The 23,981-nt window shown below is 44.6% G+C and overlaps 1 protein-coding gene across 1 annotated transcript; it reads right to left on the bottom strand.

Moving 5' to 3' along the window:
* Positions 1-2,165: 2,165 nt before the first annotated feature.
* Positions 2,166-22,782, bottom strand: ASB4 (ankyrin repeat and SOCS box containing 4). Its single transcript, XM_065400066.1, has 5 exons — positions 22,605-22,782; positions 17,949-18,248; positions 9,569-10,059; positions 7,486-7,599; positions 2,166-2,354 (listed from the first exon to the last, which is right to left on the bottom strand). Exons 1-5 carry the CDS (start codon positions 22,780-22,782, stop codon positions 2,166-2,168), a joined length of 1,272 nt encoding a protein of 423 aa, XP_065256138.1.
* Between the last annotated feature and the right edge of the window lie 1,199 nt (positions 22,783-23,981).

Consider the following 23,981-nt stretch of genomic DNA (forward strand, 5'->3'; position numbering starts at 1 on the left):
TTGGTTTCATTTGCTTAGTAATCTGCTTTGTTCTGTTTGTTACCCCTTTTAACACTTAAAATCTGCCTTTTATAGTTAATAAAATTTGTTTTGCTTATTATTAAACCCAGTTTCTGTAATTTCTAACTGGGGGGACAAGAAGTGTGCACACCTCTCTCCACATTGTGGGAGGAGGCGAATTTCATAAAACCTTTGGGTTTGTACCCCTTAAAAGGGGTGAGCACCAGAGTGCTGGAGCAAGTCCCTTAAACTGAGATTTCTCAGAGCTGATCTGCAGCTGGGTGTGGCCCTGCCTGTGTGTGTGCTGGAGGAGGCTTTAATAGCCTGGCTCAGCAAGACAGGTTAAAGGAGGCCCATGCTGGCAGAACAGGTAGACTCAGTGGTATCTCAGCACATCAGGTGGCTTCCTAAGGGGCATAACCTATCACACCCGGTGAGTGAGGGATTGTTGCCCCCTTTATATAGATGGAGAAACTGAAGCATAGGGGAGATAAGTGACCAGACCAGGATTAGACAAAACCTCAGTAGCAGAGCCAGTAATAAAATGGAGGCACCTCACCTCTCAGACCATACCACCTCTCTGACTGAAATGCAACTCCTATTACTCAGGCTAAATAAGAAGGAGCCAAGCGTGCTGTAATCATTCTGCTTTACTTTTCAGGGTTGATCCAGTAAGTTCTTGTCATCGGTGCACAGCAGGCTGTGGTAAGCTGTTGCTCTTCAGGGGTGCATCTGAATTGAAGTGCTAGGCATAGTAGTGCACACTGAGGTAGGTCTGCACTGCAGTTAAACACCCACAGCTGGCCTATGACAGCTGACTCAGGCTCACGGGGCTCAGGCTGTGGGGCTGTTTAGCTGAGGTGTAGACATTCAGGCTCGGGTTGCAGCCTGTGCTCTGGGGCTTCCCTCCTCAGAGGGTCCTACAGCCTGGGCTCCAGCCCCAGCCCGAACATCTACCCTGCAATGAACCAGCCCTAACCCAGTAAGCCTGAGTCAGCGGGCACAGGTCAGCCGCTGGTTTTTAATTGCAGTGTAGACAAATCCTATGTGGCGCTAAGACTCAAGCCCCCTATATGGCTGCTCTCTCTCACCATTCTCTGAGGAGACATGGGCTTATGCTTGATTCTCATCATACTAAAAGGACACTTTGCTATGCATTCCCCTCCTACACCTTTTTTCTGCTATTAGGCAGGATACAGCATCACTCATTACCTCAGAATCAGGTTCTCTGTGCCCCAGACCTACTCTTTTTACCTGTGTTTTTTTTACCAGGTACTCTTCTTCAGTACCATGCAGGATCTGGCCTGATGTGGACAAACAAGAGATACAGCTAGTAAAAAGATCTGCAGTACCATCAGCTCAGCAATTTCTCCAGATTCCTCTCTAGGACCTGAATTTATGAGCTGTGGGCTGAGCTGAAATGGTGACCTTCCACAGTTACCATATGATGCAGTTCAGCAGCGATGGTGAACTCTTCAGCAGCGTGCAAGTTTACTGAATGATACACATTACGCACACAAGTAGGAATTTCATCACACACAGATATGAACGTAAACACTGCTAATCTCTTCTTTGCTCCACTTGCACAATGATGTAATTACAGTGAATGACAAAACTTTATATGATATGATGCAATGCAGCATATAATAAACTAACATCCAATTCAGTGGCAATCCATAGGAAAACAACTTAAAATACAGAACTCAGTCTATGGGCCTCATTCAAAGCCCTTTGATCTTTTTATTTCTGGAGAAAGATGTAGCTGACTCTGATGAGAAAGATATTTTTCTGACACTATCCTGTTTTGTTCTTCCTGAGATGATGGTTGAAAAAAACTAAATTGAAACAATATCAAGGGCAGTTTGTGTTGGATATCTGGAAAACATTCTCAACAGTGATACCTAATAGACAGTGGAATCATTACCTAAGTGAAGTGGTGGAAGTCGCACTTGGTTCAGTTAATTTAAAACTAGATTGAACAAAGGATCAGTACATATAATGGAGAGAGCAGTTCGGCATTGGTATTTATGAAACCAGATCCTTCTTTGCATAAGAATTTTGCCAAGAACTTTGACTTTCCCTAGTGAAAACTCCCTGATGGTAATTCCCTCCATATGTGTGCAGACCCAGAGATTGCAGGTACTATCAGTCTGCTTTGCTAAGACTTAATAAATGATTCCTTCTGGTTCTAAAAGCAAGTACTTCTTCAATGGAGGTGGAATGGAAAGTGAAGGGACTCCTTTGTGGCATCTTTTGAACAATATTCGTCTAATAACACATCTAGATAAATGCAGGAGCGACCGTGGTGAATTACTGCACACGGTGAACAGAGAGTCGTAGAAATCTCTGTGCCTCTGCAAAGACAAAACAAAATGTATTTTAGGTCAATAAGACCCTGTCTCCCATTAAACTGGGCAAATCTGGAGAAAACACTTATAACCATCTCATGGTTCTATGATACATTTTGCAGCAATGACATATTCATTTTACCAAGCAGTGGCATCTAAGTGTGTGTCTACACCACATCAGGGGCATGATTCCAACTTGTGTAGACACACCTAAACTAGCTTTAATCTAGCTCAAATACTGGTAGCAGTGAAGCTGCGGCAGCACAGACTTTATCGCGGACCAGCCGCTGCAATAATTACTCCGGGTTCCAGGTATGCTTGTACAGCCCATGTTGAAGCCCATACTGTGCGGCTTCATTACTACTAGTACCCAAACTAGCATGATTGAAATGCAGACATACCCTAAATGAGACTGTTACATCTGGCTCAGACTTTCAGGGTTACCTGAGTTTAAGAACAGCTGAAAGTATCTTTGGGTCTGATATTTGTCATGCATTTTGGTACCAGATATGGCCTGGCTAAAGAGCTTGCTTATATACACCAGATGTGTTCATCATAAAATCCTTTAATGCACTGCCAGGTATGGCTTTAATAAGATTAGCTTTAAATAAAGTATTTTATACACAGTGCCACCTAGAGGCAGAACAGTATAATACAGTTTGGCATTCCATTACATCTCCCCCTTTAAGATCTACTTTCCTACCATTTACAGTATTTACACTATCACATTATCTTTGAAGTTCAGTACCTATCAGTCTGTTAAGTGTCTTAATATCATGCTGGTTTTCTAATTACGTGACCCAAACATGTAACAGCTTGGTCATCTGGCTGGCCATTAGTAGCAACGACTGTCTTGAGTCTTCTTCTTGTTCTGTATCTGCCTTTTGTCGAGTTTGCTCTGTTGATTGTTCTTTCTGAGGAACAAATTGTAGATGTCAATGACTTCTGTTGAACTCTTCACCACTGGACTTGATCGCATTTGATCTGGGTGCTGAATTCTTTCTCTTTACAGCACCTGGAGTTGTCCATCCTTTTTCTCCATCCAATTTGACATAAACATAGTCACCCGGCAGTTCTCTAACTGAGTGACGTCTGTTGTAAAAGTGTTCATAAACTCACTTAACCTTTTTATCCGATTTGGCTACTCTCTTTCTGGCCACTTTGGAGATAGGTTCTTTTCCAAAATAGGACCAGTAATTCTGAGTTGTCTTCCCATCAGGAGTTGTGCTGGACTATATCCAGTAGCCACTATTGGTGTAGATCTGTAACTTGAAGCATGAGCGGCATTTGGGGGAGGTATGGTGGGGGCATTGTCCCCCCAAACTGCAGTGCCTTAACCAGAGTGGGGCAGGCCCAGGGGCAGCCACACACACACACACACACACACACACACACCCCTCTTCTGCTTCCCCTCCCTGACACCCCACACCATGGTCAGGTCGGAGGCAGGAAACCAGAGCTGGGCAGTGCAGGGCGGCTGCTTCTCTGGCTGGTGCCATGGAGCAGGCAGCCGTGTTGCTCCCCCATCTCCTACTGCTGGTGTCCAGGGCTGTGGATACTCCTAAACTCCCAGCCCCCTTTGACTACCCATGCAGTGGGTAAGATCTGCCCGGAGGTGGGGCAGAACCACGCTCTGGGGTTGACAGGGCCCTCAGGGAACAGCAACCACAAGGGAGCCCTCCCAGCACACAGCCCCTCCCTGCACCCCTCACTGCACACAGCCCCTAGCTACCCCCTGCATGCACCCTACTTTCAGTGGTTTTCAAAGTTTTTGAGGTGAGCCCCTGACTCCCCTTTTGAGTTAGAATTTTTGGTTGTGCCCCCCGCCCAACCCAGACAGGCTGGGTGACCTGCTAAGAGGAGTCAGGGGGTGGAGGTGGCACTCCTTTTCCGGGCCCTGCCATGTGGAGCTGGCCCCAGCCCTGCCGCCCCCCACCCAAATATAGAAGTCAAACTACGCCTATGCTCAGAAGAGCAAGGACTGGATCTTCCTACTGTAGGATTTCTTGGCTGCCTGGACAGCACTCTCAGCCTCTCCATTCGTTTGCGGGTAATGTGGGCTTCTAATAATATGATCAAAATCATATTTCATTTGGAATGTTTTAAATGCTGCTGCAGTGAATTGTGGTCCATCACCCATCATTTGTTGTTCTGGAATACTGATGTGAGCAACCATGCACTTCAGTTTCTCAATAACACTGTGACATATTATGTCTTTCAGGTACAAAATTTCTATATAGCTGGGAAAACAATTCCCAATGAACAGGTAATTATGTCCTCTGAATTTGCATGAATCTGTAACTAGTCTCTTCCAAGGTCTCTCTGGTAGAGGTGTTTGTATATAGTTCAGATTGCCTCTTAAGTGGATTTGTGCTGGGTCTCCTTTCAAAAGTTCAAGATCATCAAATCCTCCATCCAAATCTTCCACCTTTCTCATTAGGCCCATCATGGCTTCCACGCTGTGGCTGGGGAAGTTGTTGGTCTTCGATCTTTTGAACACATGCACTCTGAATGCATAGCTTCTGTCTTTGTAAGTTGTTTCTGTAGTGAACTGGCCCATGCAATTCAGAATACCTCAGGGCTAGTGAAAGCTGTGTCAGATGACGTCAGCCCTTGGAGGGGTTGAAGGGGATTGTAAATCCCTTCTGAGCTAACTGTGACGTCAACTCCTGAGTCAATTTTAAAATCAATAATCTTGCCATGAATATTCAATTTCACTTTCCTGGAAGGCTCTATGTCTTCACACATGATAGATCCCAGAAACAATGGCTCTTGGTTGTCTGACTGCTTTGGTGTGGCAACTCCCTGACTGCTTTGGTGTGGCAAACAGCTGCAAAATGTCCATACTTCTTGCATTTAATACACCATCTGTCTCTGGCTGGACATGCATCATCTCTTAGGATATGACTTTTTCCACACCTTGTGCATGTAGGCTGGAATTTGTCCCTCTTAGCCTGAGAATTCTCTCTCTTTTCATCAGGGGTCTTATGGTAATGACTTTTAGCACTCCTGCTGCATCTGTTCACAGCTTCCAACTTAGTGTCTTATTTGTCAAGTTTAGCAAGTTACCCATGTTGTTGCTGCCTCACCAGTTCAGGCTGCTTTGCTATTTGAATAGCTGTGGCTAGAGTTAGATCTCTCTTCATTGTAGCATCTGTGAAAGACTGTCTCTGGTATTTTCATGTTTTGCTTTCCCAAAATCAGTTTTCAACTAATGCATGCAGAGCTGCAATAAAACATTCACCATTTTCCCCTGGTCCTTGAATTTTCTGGTGAAAACGTGCTCTTTCATAGTTCTCTGAGATATAAAGTATGAATCAAACATAGCCAGAACCCTTTCATAGTCATCTTTGTGACTGTCGTCAGTAAAGTAGAAGGATTTAAAGATATGCTCTGCTTGCTTCCCCACAGCATAAATTAAAGAAGATACTCATTAGTTTCCTTGTGGAGCATGGTAGCAATGTGAAATCTTGCAAAATACTGCTTCCAGTCTGTCTATTCTGAAAGTTTGTCAAAGCTGAAGTTCTCCAGGGCATTGAAGAGTGGCATGTTGATGAGATCCTGCAACCTTTGTTCCCTCTGGCTGCAAGCTTTGTTGCTGTTTTCCTTTTGTTTCTGTTCTTATCCCACTGCTAACACCATGTCATGTACTTCTGTACTAGATATGGACTGGCTAAAGAGCTTGCTTATCCACACCAGATATGTTCATCATAAGATCCTGTAATGCACTGCCAGGTATGGCTAGGATTACCTTTAAATAAAGTATTTTACACACAGTGCCACCTAGTGGCAGAATAGTATAATACAGTTGCTCATTCTATTACAATATTCATCCCATTTATACCAGCTTCACATTGATGTTCCTCCATTGACTTCAGTGGAGTTATTCCTGATTTCAGAGGAGACTCAGGGTATGTCTATGCTGAATTTTTTCACCTAAATTACCCCAAGCCCAGGCCCCTTCTGTTTTCATCCAGCAGCCTTATTCATGGATGTCTATACATGTCATGAATTTCCTTCTGGAGCTATGACCAAATTGCTAGAAATACCATAACAGGGCTCAAAAACATGCAGTGTCACATAGACGCAACATGGCATTTTTATATTATTCACTGATGTTAGAAATCTACTCACTGAGGGCCCTGCAGACAGGTCAGCCACAGTCACAATCCTTGCTCTCCTTGACAGCAAAGACTGCATGCACCTAGAAGCAGCAATGGCACTAAACTTTCCAAAGTGGAAGGAGCCACAGCCGTCCGCTTCCCTCCATCCTAGCCAGCAGAGATGAACTGGGGCACGATCAACACATGCTAGACTGACTTAAAGGATAATGGAGCTCCCATGCCCTGGAGAAACTGTGCCTGGCTCAGCCAGAGTTCCTCTAGGGACAGTTACTTAGAAAAGTTCCGAAAATGGAATTTCCATCCCACAGGAAATTTTGACATTTTGAAATTAGCTTCTGGTCCAAATCCGAATAGGAAGTTCAAATATCAAAAAAAGAAATTAATAGAATGAAAAGTTCTGACTCAGAAATGTCAAAACTGAAAATCTGTCATTTCAAAGAGACATGTTGATGCGGCAAATCCTTTTGTTTACTTATTTTGAACTGAAAATCAGAAACATGGTGACTTTTTATGTCCAGATGAAACAAAACTTGTCATTTCATTTTAAAATGCTGGTTTGAAATGAAAATGGGTTTTTAATATTTCTTAATGGAAAATCAGGGTTTTTTTGGTTCAGAACATATATTTTCTGACAAAGAAAAAAAATCATTGATGACCATACAGTATTTTTCTGTGAGAAAACTTTCCACATGAAAAATGTCAAGTATCTCTATTTTTCCTGCTGTGTGCTCCCTCCGATACCCTGTTCAAAAATGAACTGTCACTTAAAGTTGCAATGTAGACCTGAATATTCCATATAGCTCTGAAATTCTCAGGGCTACTGCTTAGAACCGGCACTGCATGCTCTGTTCCCTGTTTCTGTGTGCAAGCCATTTTATAAAATACTCGTCCTGTCCTCTTGGATTAGGCTTTCCAAAGCATTATCTGTAATTACAATCACTTCTCTGTGACTGGGTGGAAATGTTAGGGAGGCAAACATTGCAAACACAAGTGGAAGCTCTTTAAAAGCTTACCTCAAAGACGTCATCGGGTATAGCTGCTCTCCACTTTGATGTTGACTTGACATGTTCGTATGAGTTAATGACAACCTCAATGGCTTTCGGGTGGGAATGACAGGCCTGCAACACCTGCAAGAGGGAAGCAGACATTATGATTCTTTAAATTTCACTAGCACCTACCAGCTGCAGCTGAGATCTGTGCCCTGTTGTGCTGGGCACTGTTCAAAGACATAGTAAGAGATGGCCATTTACAATCTAAATAGACAGGGCAGACTGAAGGTGGGAGAGGAAAAAGAGATGAATTACTTGCCCCCGGTCACACAGCAGATCAGTGCCACAGTAAGGAATAGAAAAGAGTTCTCACAGTTCCTACCCCACTGCCTTATCCATTAGGCCACATCTGGGTTAGAGTGTACCTTCATGAATGGCAGCAATCTTTGCCCTCGTTTCTCAAGGCTGTCAGTCACAAATGTACTAACAATTCCCCCACTCCCCTTCCCCCACATAGGGCATAACTTTGGTGAATGTTAATCACAGGAGTTTCATGCATGCCTGAGCAGAGAACAGGTCCTTGAATATGAACAAAAGTCCTGCCCCGACTAACTCTGTAAAACAAAGGAAGGAAAATAACACTGTTATAAATAGGTAGTCAAGCTTTTAAATCATGCAAGAGCCCTGGACACAGTTCTGACTCTAATATGGCTTGTTAATTGAGAGTGGACCAAATCCTGCCCTTGCTCACATTCATGCAATACCACTTTGCAATTATTGGATGCTTACCTTTCCGCACAGCCTTGTGCAGGCATTAATAATGTACGCCTCCGAGCACCCTTATGAGCTAAAATATCACATTACGTATTTTACAGGTGGTTAAACGATGGCATGGAGACTTGACACACCATCACACAGCACAGGGCCGGGTCCAGCTTTTTTGACGCCCCAAGTGGTGAAGGAAAAACAAACAAACATAAAGCCGCGATCGGCGGCACTTGGGCGGCAGCTCTACCGCGCCGCTTAATTCTTCGGCAGCAATTCGGCAGCGGGTCCTTCCCTCTGAGAGGGACTGAGGGACCCGCTGCCGAATTACCACCGAAGACCAGGACGTGCCACCCCTCTCCATTGGCCGCCCCAAGCACCTGCTTCCTGCACTGGTGCCTGGAGCCGTCCCTGCACAGCAGGTCAGTGGCAGAGACAAAAATAAAACACAGGAGGCCTGACTCCCAGTCCTCTACGCAATACTCTCTCAAGGGAAGGCCCAGTCTATACTATGAAAACAAGCTGGGCTTGACATACGAACTTCCTCAAACAGTGGTGAAAACACCGTAGGTGCTAGCATAGACAGGTTCATATTGTATTCCATACTCAGTACAGAAAGCCCTCTCCTCACCTGGAGTAATGACATATATCTCTATATTGATGAGTGCCCTGGACTTTGCAGACCTCAAGAAATTCTTTGGGGGATATTTTGATCTTCCTCCCCACACTCTCTAGTCAACCCTCTTCCTTGGCTTTACCTATTCATACTGCATGTTAGAAAAGGACTAAAAGTCAAATGTGATGCCTTCGAATTTCAGGGGTAAATGATTCATCATAAATTCATGGATTTCAAGGCCAGAAGGGACTGGTAGATCACCTTGTCTAGCCTTCTTTATATATCACAAACCATTAAATGTCACCTGGTTCCCCCTGTATTGAGCCCAGTAATTGGGGTTTGACTAAGGCATATCAGTATATCTGAAATGAGGGAAGATCTGAATCCTTAGATTTGAACCAACACTTACAGTTTTGGTTTCTGGTTGGCTCCAAAACCAAAAGGGGTCTATTTCTGGCATTAGTAGCAGCTCTCTTGGAACAATGAGAAGGGGCAAATCTCATGAGAACAGCTGATCTTGCAAGATTTTTGTCATTTTGGGCCAAAGTCTCACAAGAACAGGTCACAAGGTTTTGGCACCATCAAATCCTGATTCAAACCCTAACCTTATTTGAACTCAAATCTGAACTTTGAATCGGTCCCTAAAAACTAACCCAGATCAAAATATCATCTCTTCACTCTAACTTTACTCTAGAGTAGCACCATTGCACCATATACATCCTTCACCTTGTGGAACTGTGGAGGATAAATTCTAGCTGCTCCATGATTCAGTAAAAGTTGGTAGCAGATTTCAGGCTGGGCAGCTGGCCGCACGGATGTCACTTTCAGAACATATTGTATGGGGGCACAGCCATTGATGTCCATCAGGTTTGCTTCAGCCCCAGCCTCAAGCAGTACGTGCATCAGCACATGGTCACAGTTCCAGGCAGCCTTGTGGAGTGGTGATTTGAAATCTTCATCACGAGAATTAACTTCAGCTTTATAGTCTAACAGCATCCTACAGATTAGGTGGTGTTCCATGCTGTACACCTGCTCCTTAAAGCGAAGGGCCCAGTAAGCTGCACTGGCCAGTGGAGTTTCCAGGTGGGCATTGACAGCATCAACATTTGCTCCTTGGTCCACGTAAAATGCCACCAGTTCAGGGATGCCAAAACGTACAGCTGTGTGCAGGGGAGTCTCTTCATCCTGATTGTTTGTGGTGATGTTCACATTTGCTCCTGTTAAGAAGAAGAATCAAGGGAGACAATTGCGCAAATACACATTGTTTTTCTAAGCCAGTTTCACAAAGATACTGTACATGATGGCTCTGTTCTGTAACCAAAGCTCCACTTATTATATCCTCTTTCCCCACCTCTTAGTCTCTTCTCTCTATGCATACATCTCTATCTAGGTTTTCATAAGGTTACCCATCACCACAAAAAAGCAAACACAAAAATCTCTTTCTAGAGATGCATACATCTCATCTGGGCTGTCTCTCTAAGTATTTATAGCACACATATCACTTGTTTGCCTGTCTAGCTCAGAAGTTCCTCCCAGAGGGCCACATGATCTCCTCCACAGCATGCTGCAGAAAGGAGAAAAATGTGTCAAGAGAGCAGTGGCTCTCCTGCTCAAATACCATGTTAACTGGCAGAGGATCAGAATATGAATAGATCAGAATTGTCACCTCTCAGTCAAGTTGCAGAGGCCTTGCAGATTGGCTTCCCATTGGAAGAGAAATGAGAGTCTGGGTATATTCTTAGTTCAGCATGTTCATTTTACACTATATACATAAGTTCTTGAACAGAGGTGGTCACAAACAGCATGCAGGCAATCCCCCTTTCAGGAACCTCAGCATAAGAATCATTGCCCAGTTCTTAGAGAGCAACTCTGTCTCCAAGAATTGACTCTAGTTAGAGGATTTAAGGCACAGAGCAAACTGCCTTACTGCTTGCCACAGCTCCCCAAAAAGAAATTTCAAAGCATAACTAACAACAATACAGCATTTCTTCAAAGACCTGACACTACTAGTATGGTAAGAAAAAGAAATTGTAAAACTAAATGAGATCGCCACCTGGTGGCTCCAGCCATAAGACTGGAATAGACTAAAATAGCCTCCTGGCTGCAGAGCTGCCTGGCCTTGCCTCTGACTAGCAGCTGAGCGAGGGAGATGTTGCCACCTCTGGGGAGCCCCCCAGGTAACCCCTGTCCTGTGCCCAACCCCCTGCCCCCTCCCACACCCAAACTCTGCTGCTGGGGGGGGTGCATGGTGGCCCGAGACTGTTCCAGCAGCAGCAGGTGCGATTGGCGCAAAGGTTGCCTGAGCTGCCCCTGAGCCAGGCATACCAACCACTGCAGAAGTCATGGAGGTCACGGAAAGTCATGGAATCCGTGACGTCCGTGACAAACTCACAGCTTTACCAATAACTGATGGTTAGGGCACTCACCTTGGTGGTAGGAGAATGAGGCAGAACAGTGACTTAAACCTTGGTCACCCACTTCCCAGATGAGCACCCCAACCACTGGGCCATCGTCATTCTTTGGCTTTCTGCCCAATGAATATTTAATTATTTATACAAAGTATAACAGCTCCAATAGGAGAGATTGGGAGACACCTGCCCCAGAATAGCCAATAATCCATTGGTTGAGGTAGTCAACCAGGCTGTGTGAGATGCAGATTCAAATCCCTGGTCTGAATCAGGCAAAGCAGGGGCTTGAATGTGGTTTTCTACATCCCACAGGAATGCCCAAACCATCAGGTTATTTACTATTCTGCGGTCTCCTCTGCCCAGGAATTCCATCCTGGATCTAAGAAACTTTCCCAACAAAAGTTTAGTTGAAACTGGTACCTTCCCACAAAAAGTTTTGGTTGTGTTGAAAAGTTCCTGACCAGGTCTACTCAGGAGCAGAGTCAGGGCCATGCAAATTTCCAAAAATCTGTTGGAAATTACCACCAGCAAAGTCTGCAGTAACTCACACCCTCCCCCGGAGCAGAATATATGGCATGTACAGAAGAGGGGGCACAGTCAGTGGCCCCCTTAGGAGCCAACCTTTCAAAGAGACTGGGAAGCTGTTTGGAAGGATACGTGTTCCATGTAGAGATGGTCCATGGCAATGGCCTCTGAGTTTCCCATGCCTCCACCGTAGAGCAAAAGCCCGTGAGTTTTTAAAAAATCTATATTTGGATCCAGATGCAACCTTCCCAGCTTGGGCCTATTTTTATGTTTTGGATTCATTCCGTTTCAGGTCCAAATCTGTATCTGAAATTCTTTCTACTATAAATTAGGCAGTGAAGAAAAGGGGATACTTTTGACTTCTAATGCCAGTAGAAAGCCCCTCACAAATCAACACACCTGACAGTGATTGCTGCATGCATCTCATGAATAGGGAGTCCAGGAGGAAAAGCATTTTGAACCAGACCCTCAGGTGGTGTAAATCAGTGTAGCTCCACTTAAGGCAGCAGCTGAGGATCAGACCCTTTTTTCAAGCTGGTAATAGGGTTGGTATAACTGCAGCATTCGGTGCTAAATTAATATTCCTGCTGAAACAACAGCACCATCTACTGAGCAATCAGTGTCTGCAGCTTCCGAACGATGGCCAAAGGAAAAGGAGCATAAAGTCTGTCTTGCTATTTATGTTGTTTCTGCCAAAATCATTAAGGGGTGTCTTTATTTCCTGTGGCTGAGTCTCTGACCATCTCACTCCATCCTTGCTACAAATAGTCTGCCCCCAAGTAATTGCAAGCCATTGCAGAAGCAAAATTAAATACTGTTTATAAAACAAGTTGACAGATTCCACTTCCTAGAATGGAGGGGAATCAAACTTAGCAGAATGAGGAGCACAGAAGAGGGTAAGTGCAAACATCATAGATTTCCTGATGCTCAGTCCTATAGAAGCCCCTACATAGCTATGTCTACAGTGGGCTGATTCCTGATTTTGTGCCAGCATCAAGAAGGGTGAGGAGAAAGCAGTGTGAAAAATTAGGTCTGGCTCATCAGGCTGAGGGACAGGAGGTTTGCTAACATTAACAGAAAAGGGGGAAACAGAGAAAGATGAAGAGCTCAGTTTTAGTCACACCGAGCTTGGGTTGTTGCTGTCCTATTAATCAGCTGCCATGTTTCACCCCAGAGGTGGTTCCATTTTGTGTGGAGTCCCGATATTGAGTTTGTAAAGTGCTTTTGGATGAAAGGAGGCTCTGTAATTGTAAGGTATTATTATGTTAGTGATAAATGGGAGGAGGAAGGCTTTAGAATCCATACTTTCATTTAGATGCATCTTACACTGCATTTGCAAGAGCACATTTGACTTTTTATGCTTTCCTATGGTAGCGAAACTAACTCCTGCTGTCAGGATTATTCGCTTCAGGCAGAATAAAATTGATGGCGTTAATTTTCTTTTCTACTAAACAAAATAACAGGTATCTTCTGGCCGAAGGAAAGTAGTGTGGTAATTTATTTGGGATCATAGATTGCTTTGCCCACAAGGCTTATGCTGGCTCTGAGAACTCAGGCTAAGGAAAGGTCTGCAGTAATGACATATGTAGCAAATGAAATCAAAGCACTTGCATTTGCCATGATTCTGACAATAGGTGGGACTGATAGCACTGCCTAGTATTGAGATTACCCAGCTCTTTCCATTATAAGACCCTGTTTTCAGTTGCCATGCTTTAAGCATTTGGGCTGAAATTTCCCATGCTGAGTGTTTGTCCCAGGTTAATGGTTTTTGGAAAATTTCAGCCAGAATGGTTTAGCTATTTCCAAGTACAAAGCTAAGGAAAAATATATGGCTCTAATTACCTTTTCTTTTAGCAGCTCTAGCATCCCCATGCTTTGGAGCAAGGACTTTACATTTGGCAAGGAGGGTGGCCTTTGTGTCAGTGTGGGTCTTTTGCCATCCTTGTGAAAACTGGCCCAACTTTGGCCAAGCTATACATTTTTTTAAAAATCACAGTTTGCACATGCTCAATAGAGACTTGCAGCTTAATTCCCTGAAGACTCCACCTGCAGTGAGCATGCTCCAGACTGTGGCTGCAGGGAGCTGAGCAGGGTTTTCCCTGAAATTGCAGTTTCTGGCTGCTCCAAGCCTTGGTTGGTCTGGGTCCAGGCACCAGAACTGAGAGCAGGTAGCCTGTCTCTCTCCTGCGCTATCACGGTCCCTCACCCCCACCCTCTGCTGGTCCCAGACTGCAGGGAGGAAGCTGCCTAAATCAAATGCAGAGGTGACAAGAGCCAAAACAGGTGGTAGGGTGGGGGAAGTTGCTTAGTACATGGAGTCTGAAGAGGTAGGGAGACTGAGGGTAGTGGGAGAAGGGACTGGGACTGGGGACCAGGAGGGAGACTGGGACTGGCTGGGCCAGGAGAGCCAGGGGGAAACAGAAGAAATCAGGACTGGTTGATCAGGGAGACGACAGAAGAGAACAGGAAAACCCTGTCTGTGAAAGAGATTGAGACTGGATGAGGAGGAAGAGAGCAGACTGGGACTGGCTGGGCAAGGAGACTGGGATTATGAATGAGTAGGGCAGTGGGAAGGAAGTGGGGGAAATCTGATGAGGAAGCAGTGTGACAAGAGAAATGGGACTGCTCTGCAAAGAGATGGGGACAAGGAGTCACTGGAGGGAATTGAGATTGGATGAGGAGCTTAGGGAGGGATACTGGAGGCTGTGGGGTGGAGAGAGACTGGGTGCAAGTAGATGACAGATGGGGAGCAACTGGGAATGGTTACTAAGGTTACCCAGACTGGGTGGGGAGGGGTGAGACTGGGATGGGAATTCCTGGGGACGAGGGGGGATTTACTGGGCAAGGAGACTGGAACTAGGATGAGAAGCCTGAGGAGTAGAGATTGGGAATGGCTAAGTGAGGAGAATGGGACTGAGATGAAAAGCCAGGCATGGGGATGAGACAGGACTGGGATAGGAATAGATTGGAGAGGAAGGGGCAGAAAGGGCCATGTTTGGGGGAATGGGCATAATAGTCTGTGCCCAGTAGAGCACAATCCCCTCCAGGGACTGGAATGGAACCCAAGATCTCTGAAATCTTACTATTTCTCTGCTGTCAGCAAATATCTGTGAAACCCTCTGGCAAAGTGTCTCATTCCCCGCTAGTGCTGGTCCACAAGGAGGATAACAACCTACTACTGCTATCAATTACTCTGTTAACTCAAGCGGCAGAGTTCTATGTAATGCATCTAAAGGTTTCAACCCTGCTGATGACCCATGTGGGTGTCAGTATGATGGCATATCTGTTTTTCCAGTTGCTTTTTTAAAAAACCTAGGAAATTACACACAAAAAATTACATTAAAAACATTATTACGGTTGCAAAGTCAAACACTCAAAAGTTAAGTAATGGCAGAATTCAGGTTGTCTGTGCATATGCATTACAATACAGACTTTAATTGCATTATTACTTTTTGTTTTTTATGAATGGGACCCCTGCTTCATTTAGTGCACAGGATGGGCCTACTCTAGAGGATGCATCAGAGGTGGGAAATGAAGAAAGTGTTATTTGCAGTACCCTTACTTTGTTTGTTGCAGAAAATACCATCATTCAGGAGTCTTAAACCCAAGCCTGCAAGGTTCATGGGTATAGCCCTGCGCCAATCCTCCACCTAGCAGCCTATTAGCAATAGCCTATCTGAGACCCATAAAGCCCAGCCCCAGTGTGAGTGCCCATCCTGAGGTGCAATTGGCAGAGTCTCAAAGCAGCTGATTAGCCAGCATCAGGAACAGGAAGCTGTCTGAACAATTAGGTTTCACCCTGCTCTGGGCTGTGTGGCTTGTACTACCCACTCCCCGGCTCAATTTCCTGGCATTCCAACCCAACTTGACCTGTGGTTGCTGACCTTCAGTTTGTCTCCTGCCTCTGACCTGCTGGTAGCTTGTCCCAACCTAGACTTTGGTTCCTAACTTGGGGTTCTGATCTCCAGTTTGTCTCCTGCTTCTGACCTCCTGGTATCCCAACCCAGGAGTCCTGTCTCGTGACTGCAGATTCTGGCTCCAACTAGTAGGTCTGGTCACCCATGACCTGGACATGACAGAAGGCATGCAAGGGACTGCAGGAAGACAAAGCATGGTTTCATGGTTAAGGCAGTTGAATACTGCTTTGGAGAACTGGATTTTATCCCTGCCTCTGTCACAGGGTCCTATGTGATACAAGGGAAATCACTTGCATCAAACTTTTCATACACAGTCACAAATTGGGTGTCCCTCATTTTCAAACTGCCTGACTTGATACCCTAGGGTCTGATTTTCAGAAATGCTGAGTAATCACAGCTGCAATTGAAGTCAATGGGAGCTGTGGTTTGAACATAGAAAGTGCTATATAGTGCTAAATACTCTGAAAAATCAGTCTCAAATTGGCCAAAATTAGTGGACACTTTTGACCTTAGCCTCTCTGCCCCTCTATTCTCCATCTGTAAAATGGGGATAATGAAACCAGCTCATCTCACAGAGGTATTGTGAAAATAAATTCATTAGTGTTTGTGAAGTGCTCCGATACTATACTGATGAGTGCCATAGAAAAACCCAGAAGAAAAGTGTGATGGGGCATCTGCCCTGCACTGGCCCTGATAGGGTTAAAACCCAGCCTGGAGGGCTGCAAGAAAACAGCCAATTAGGGCAGTGGCTGCAGCCAATTAGGGCAGCTGCTGGACCAACCAATCAGGGCCCAGCTGGCCCATATAAAAGGAAGCTGCAGCCCAAACCAAGGGAGTCTGCTGCTGGAAGCCCAAGGGAGGGAGCTAGCTTCCTTCGTAGCTAGAGGGCTGCAGAGACTAGCTCTGTGAATAGGGCTGCTAGGGCTTGCAGGCCTGAGGCCCTGGGAAGAGGGTGCAGGAGCTAAAGGTGCTGGGGCTGCAGGGAAGTGGCCTAGGGAATTGAGACAGACTGGTGGAGAAAGAAAGGAGGGGTAGTAGAAAGCTGTTTACAGCGTCCCTGGGCTGGGACTCAGAGTAGTGGGTGGGGCTGGGTCCCCCCACTGGCCACTGAAGAAGCAGCCAGGCAATTGATTGCTGAGCTGCTGTGAGAAGCGGCTAGACTGTTGCGAAAGAAGTCTCTTCACCCTTCACCCCTCCCCAGAAGGGGGGAACCTGGAGTGTGACATGGCCAGAGGGCTGTGCCACGAAGCAGAGGCAGTGAGACTGGAACTGTAGTGGGTCTGCAGGCAGAGATGAGAATGGGAGAGCCACCACCACCGGAGGGCACACCTGCTGACCAGAGCTAATTCCCGAAATGGCCAGCAGGAGGCACCAGTGTGGTGAGAGACCCCATGACAGAAAGCAATAATTGTCTTCAGAGCCTGGACCCAGACCCAGAGTCTGCAGTAAATAAAGCCAGGGGCTACACAATTAACAAGGATAAAACAAGCTACTGAATAACCGGTTGGTTCATTCATGCACGAGTACTATCCATTCGGTGCTTAAGGAGGCAGAAGTCCTGTGATCATGTAATTATAGACTGTATCCTAATGTATATGGACAAAGGGACCAGACTAGGCTTGCACAGGCAACATTAATTCTGGTATTTCCTAACTTTTGAGTATTTGACTTAGCAATTTAATAATGTTCTTTGAAGATAGCTTGGGGTGGGGGGGGGGTTGTAAGTAATATTGATTTTATTTTCTTCCTTTGTAGTTATTTTAAGGGCTTATCCTGCTTCCATTGAAGTCAATGGGAATTACCCCCCACCTACACGCACACACTTCCTGTAACTTCAGGACAAAGACAAAGCTGTAGGCTTTTGGGGGGAGGAGGGGGCTGAACTCAAATGAAAAACACTCTCGGTTTATCTATCAAAGATACAAACGCCAGCGCACATTATGACTGTGTGCATTTATTTTTACAGCTGAGGCCTTGCCCACTCTGTGTGGACATTAAAGACCACTTTTGGTGTGAGGAAGGGTTTGCCCTGGTGCCCTGGATTGAAATTTCCTGCTCTCCAAACTGCAGCTGGGCTGCTGCCCTCCTTCTAGTTGACTGTGTTTCAGTGGGGCTCTATAGGCATTGTTTGTGAAGCACTAGGGGGCTATAAAAGCATGAAATATGATTATTTGCTTCTTAACAGAATAATACAGACCCTTAAACTCCTGCTAAACCTCAGAGGTACTTGTCTGCCTAAGTTATAGTCTGACTTACCTCTCCAAATCAGCTGCTGGGCACAAGGCACAGAGGCCTTTGTTGTACAGAAGTGTAAGGGTGCGAGGCCGCTCAGTGAAAAGCAGTTAACGTTCGCTCCGTGGTTGCAAAGGATCGTGAGACACTCAATGTTTGCCACGTCACATGCCACGTGGATAGCAGCTTTCCCATTTGGCTTGTAGTTGATGGCCGCTTTGTGATTTAACAGTACCATGAGGCTCTCCAGATATCCATACAGGGCTGATATGTGCAGTCCAGTGGCCCAAGATGATTTTAACTTATATCTAGGCAGCCAATATCCTGTAAAATTGAAGATGCATTACCAGCCTTGAATAAGAATCTTCCAGATGAGCCATTAAATTAGACTAATTGGAGGGGGGTGGAAGGGTGTTGGAGTTGAGCTTTAATTTATCTTAATGTAATTTAATCAGTTAGGGTCTAGTGTATGCAAAGTGCTCTGGAGTAATAACCTTACTTTCATTAAGCACTGCCAGCATGCAGGCTGAATGGATTGATTTTTGAACAGATGAATTGCCACGTAACTGTACTCAAAGTGTAGTTTTGAATTCCTGCAACCTCCAAGACTGAATAAAAAGAAAATAGGATCTTTGATCTGGTAAGAGCTGAGCAAATGCTATATTTGAATAAAAAGCTGCACTCAGGCTACGTCTACACTAGGAGTTGGTGGTGTGCTTCCCTGCTCATGTTGGACATGCACTAGTTCTCCTAGAGCTAGTGAGCTAAAAATAGTAGTGTAGCTGGGGTAGTATGGGAAGCAGCAAGAGGCAGCACCGGCAAGCTGTGGCGAGTACCTACGTGGGGGGTTCTGGTGGGTTTGTACTCAGATTGGCTAGCCCATGCTACTGTGGCTACACTACCATTTTTAGCACACTACATCAAGGAGACCTATCATGAGCATGTCTAATGAGAGCTGAGTATCGCACCCCTAGGTTCTAATGCAGTACTCTTAGTTAGACCTCTGACTCAACAGGTAGCACATCATGTTGTTCTTGGGTAGGAGATCTCAGGATTTCACATCAGGGTCTGGGGTCTGCCTTCCTGTGGAAGGGCTCATGATGCATGTTGCATGGTTGCCCCCTTGCAATGTAGCTGCAGCAGTATTACAGACTTACTGTCACCTGCTACCCTTCGCAGGTGTAGGTCCGTGTGATGGCAATGACATTTTTGCATGAAATTTGGTTCCAAAAATGTTCACTGTTCTTTCCGGCAATTTTGCTGATACCCCCTCTTCCCTCGACATTTTACCCTGTAGCAATATCTTGCAACAGTGGTATTTTTTTCTTTGAAACACAGGCTCACATTACAGAACCCATTACACTTGAAAACAGCATCATGGCCATCGCTGACATTTTCCTTCTGGGCCTGGAGGGTGAAGGAGCAGGGTGGCTGCTGCTGCTCCTGATTCCTGTCTCACTCTCCCAGTTTCTCTCTGACCAGAAGGTGGTGCTCTTGCACACAGTGGCCTGATCACCAGTCACCACTACTGTTCTGAGGTGGATTCTCCTAATCGCACCGATCATCAAGCCACCAAAATTAGAATGGTGCTAGATCAAATATTGTGTCATTTTTGCCAGTCTGCACAAGGGTGACCAGATGTCCCGATTTTATAGGGACAGTCGTGACATTTGGGTTTTTTTTTTATATGGGCCCCTCTTGCCCCACACCCCGTCCTGATTTTTCACACTTGATATCTGGTCACCCTAATTAGGCCAAACCTACTGGCCAGCACTCAGCAGGACACGACAGCACCCACATTAAAAAAGCAGAACTTAGAAATGTGCACAGCTATTTTATCTTCTCCACCCGGCACAGCGTCTGTAGTGAACTTAGTGTGTTCCCCACCAGCATCCCCCTATTGTACCCAAAACATGCCTGGTTCTTGATGATTGCACATAGTCTCAGAAGTGGTGATTTTAATAAGCTCTATAAAAGTAAAAGAAAATAATCTGGAGCAGGAGCAGCAGAGTTACAGACCTTGTGTCCTGTTCTCTAACCAATACCCGTTCTAAGTACAAAAATGTACATTAAGACAAAAATAAGTTTCAGTTAAAATTCAGGAAATGCGATATGTAAGATTGAACTGCATTGAACATATATACAATTTTCTATTTCTGTCTTTCCCCCTCCCATAACACACACACCCCGGCCGTTCTCCTCCCCGCATGGTGGATAAATTCATAGGCTTAATACTGCTATGGCATAAAATGCATACCCCAAAAATATTCAGAATGTACATTGGGATCAAGGTAATTGGAAACTTAATTTCTGCACTTCCTAGCATACATGACATTAAATGTTCATCCCTAAGGTAACATTAACATAGTTGCATTAGACATATATACTATTTTAGAGAGAAAAAATAGGAACAGGTAGTATATAACTTGTTCTTGTAATGTTTGTTGTTTTCCTCTTCCAGTGGGTGTAATTCACTCTCCTCATAATTAAATTGGCAAGTACATATCTATTATATGCTTTGTTTGGTAATGTCGTTTTTAAAAAAACTCTATAAAATGCTTGATTTTCATTTAAATGTTAGTCATAAAAGTAGCTGTGAATGCAGCATTCTAATACTATGGCTATCTGCTTCCAAGATGTATCTATTTATTTTGTGGAGAAATACAAGCTTTTATTACTACCAGTATGGCACAGCCTATATAGATGCAAAAGAGCAAGTTGCCTGACTCATACATCGACTACAAAGTTGGCCAGCTAGATTCAGATTCCAGACTTTCTTGTTGCCAATGAGCTATAGCATACAGAAAGAGCCCCGCTTTGATTTTTCAGATACCAAGCTGAGCCTGTGAGTTGGTAGCTCGAAAATTCTTATTTGTAAACTATAAATGGTACAAATTTGATATGGAAGCTCTTGCTAAATACACAAGAGCAAGCATTAAACACCACTATACCATTTTTATAGTTTGGCTTCATAGAGGCTTCTTGTGCCCCAGGGCACGGGCTATTTCCAGGAGCGGTCCAGGAACAGGAAAGTGAAAGAGTTTGGGCAGAGAAGACTAGTCCTACCTGAATCCACCAGCCATTCTCCTCAAGGGAGGAAACAGAGCAGCCATGGGGATATAGTATCATCCTATTCTGATCCTACAAAGCTCCTGACAAAGCTCCCATTGAGTTGAATGATGTAGGATCAGGGCTTTCATGAGGATGGTTTCTTTCTGCCCTCCTGGATCTCCCTTTATCAAAGCCTAGTTATTCAGGCTGTTCAACAAAGACAGGGTTTCCCCTAGAGTCAGTGGAATGCCCTCAAGCAACAAAGAGAATATTTGCATTGTTGTGATTTGGGGAGACAGGTGCATGTGCCTCATGAGGGAGGAAAGACCCCTCCAAAGGGGATAGATCTATGGCCGTCTTCATTCAATTTGCACATTTTAAATAAGATGGGTTAAATTTGTAGGAACACATGAACTTTCTTTAGTCTGAGAGCAATACAAGAGACAATATTTTAAGGTGTTATATTCATCACTGTGTGAGATTGTTCAGATCCCATCCAAGTAAAACAAATATTGATTGTGCATCACCATTGTCTCTTTGAAACCAGAGAAGCAAAAACCATGTATCGAATACACAGGAAATAAGCAAAGGTGAAATTATTAGCCCTTCAAACATGGACAAAAAAAGGTTATTTGTTGTACTAGCTGAGAGATTGAACTGAAGGTGTTTATTTCCATGTGTGCTTAATACCTGAAAAAGGCGGCTGATTGCTTCTTAGATTCATGTGAGAAAATCTTGCAGAAAGTAAATATTGGGATGTTTTGATGCTAGCTGAGCATAAAACCTGCTTTATTGCTTTAAGATATAAATTTGTTGGAAATTGGTCAGTACCTAGCTATGAGCTTGTTTATTTTTTTCCATCCCATGAAGAGGATTCTGTGGCTGAAGTGTTTGTTTTGACTGTTTTCCCAGGGTGGCAATAGATTACTTGTTCTGATTTAACAATAGACTATGGCATCTCAATTCTATGATTTTGAAAAAGAAAACATCTCCCATCAAATAACATTCAAGACCTAGGGCATTTCCTGGGGATTGAACTAAGGGGAATATACTCTATTTTTACTAGAAGCTGAAAATGGGAAGCTTGAAACAACATAGGTTTCTGGGTGGGCTTGTTCATGTGGATTGATTGGGTATGTACAGGGAATTTATATATACCAATATATTTACATATTCTGGCTGTGCTCCAGGGTGCTCTGCGGGGGGGAAGAGCAAAGGAATCTTTTCTCCAGGCTTTCCTGAACCTACAGGTCTGAGTATGGTGGTGGGCCTTCCCTCAACCTAAACCACCAGATAAGATGTAAGGAGCCTCTGAAATAGGAGGCATACTGCAGCGGTAGCACACCAGTTATTCACCTCCTGGTGACTTACATGGCCACAGAGGAGGGAGCAGTATTAACCCATTAGTTTTTAATCTCCATATAAATATATTTGGGATCATCAGGGGCTACTCTAAGGAGCATAAGGCCGAGCTACCTTTGACTGGTTATGTAGGTCATAGCTCATGAATCAATTTAAGCAGTAACATTTTGAAGCGATAAAACACGACAATTGCTTCTGCAAAAGTAAGTTACTAAGACCAGTTTGCTTAGGTTTTGCAAATGCAGCAGCAGCTGCTGCTGCTTTTACCTTGTTTGTATGATGCCAAAATCAGGTTCTCATCTTCCACTTCAAACACTGTGTCCACATCTATTTGCTTTTGTATCAAAATATCTTCCAGCGTTTTGTAGTCATTTGATTTTAGAGCTTCAAGAAAAGCTTTTTTCATTAACTTGGCAGTCGCAGCCCGAGTAATCCTTTCTTCCATGCTCTCTCCTTTTGTATATGTCTCACCTGGGTCTATTCTCAACTGTGTTTGTTTATATTATGCACAGAGGGGTGTGCTGAGTTCCCTATAGTGCAGTCGCATGCTGGAGAGCCTGTAAACCAGAAGGTAATTTTATCACTAAGTCATGCTGATCTGTTTGTTCTATTTAAGGAGCATTTCAGACATTGAAATGCCTATCTTGGATGTCACCATACTCTGAGTTCCGTCAAAGCAAGCACAGACAGCTGTGGCTATGAGACCAATATGAAGAAGTATCATTAATCAGACTTTTATCCGGTGTAAAACATATTAAAATTAAATTAAAAGGTGCTTAACTCTGGTATCATTTCTCAGGGAAAGCAGTAAGCATCACGACCAGGGCTTGGGTGGTCAGCCCTAGTGGTCGGAGCAGAATCAGAGTCAGAAGTCAACTCAAGGGTCAGAGCATGAGTCAAGTCAGGAGTTGAGTCAAGTATCAAGAAAGCAGGAATTAGGGACAAGTCAGGCTAGCTGGGCTCAGGAGTCAGGCAAGAAGGCAGGGTCCAAGGTAGCAGCCAGCCAGTAATCTGCCCAATTGCACAGACAACTTCCTGTGCCTCCTTCCAGCTTACAAAGCATGGTCAGATCAACAGGTGGGACTGGGCGCTCCTCCAGTCAAGATTCCGTGAGCAGTGCCTTTGCTGGGGCCAGAGTTCCATTAACCACTCAGCCCACTAGTGATTAGCAAGCCACCAGACGGCAACCAGGACATGAAAGCTGCCGACAGACCCGAGTTTAAGACCTGTGAGTCTTCATTATAAGCAAGGTTCTTGCCAGAACTCTACTTGCTTGTGTTATCGTTTGCAAGTAACGAGACCCATTACAGCACTTTCCATATTAGCCGTTTTGCTGGAGCTGGATTGAAAAAAAATTGACAACACTTTTTTTGGTCAAAATGAAAACGTTTCATGTGACTACGTTGATGTCAACACAACTGCTGGAAGCTGTCACCTTTCCCACTTGTTAGCTTGATACCTTTGTTTACCTTCTATGTGAATTGACCTTCATTGTCACTGCCTGATGAGTGAGCTGGTGCGGTAGACAAATTCCTTTGTCTAGGGCAGGCCTGTTTACCAACTCCCCAAGACACGCCTGCCTTAAACACATTTTAGTCGTCATTCCAATGTATATACACAGCTCTTAGTACAGACCGCATACAT

Source organism: Emys orbicularis, chromosome 2 (genome assembly GCF_028017835.1).
Source record: "Emys orbicularis isolate rEmyOrb1 chromosome 2, rEmyOrb1.hap1, whole genome shotgun sequence".
In the NCBI taxonomy this organism is placed as follows: domain Eukaryota; kingdom Metazoa; phylum Chordata; order Testudines; family Emydidae; genus Emys; species Emys orbicularis.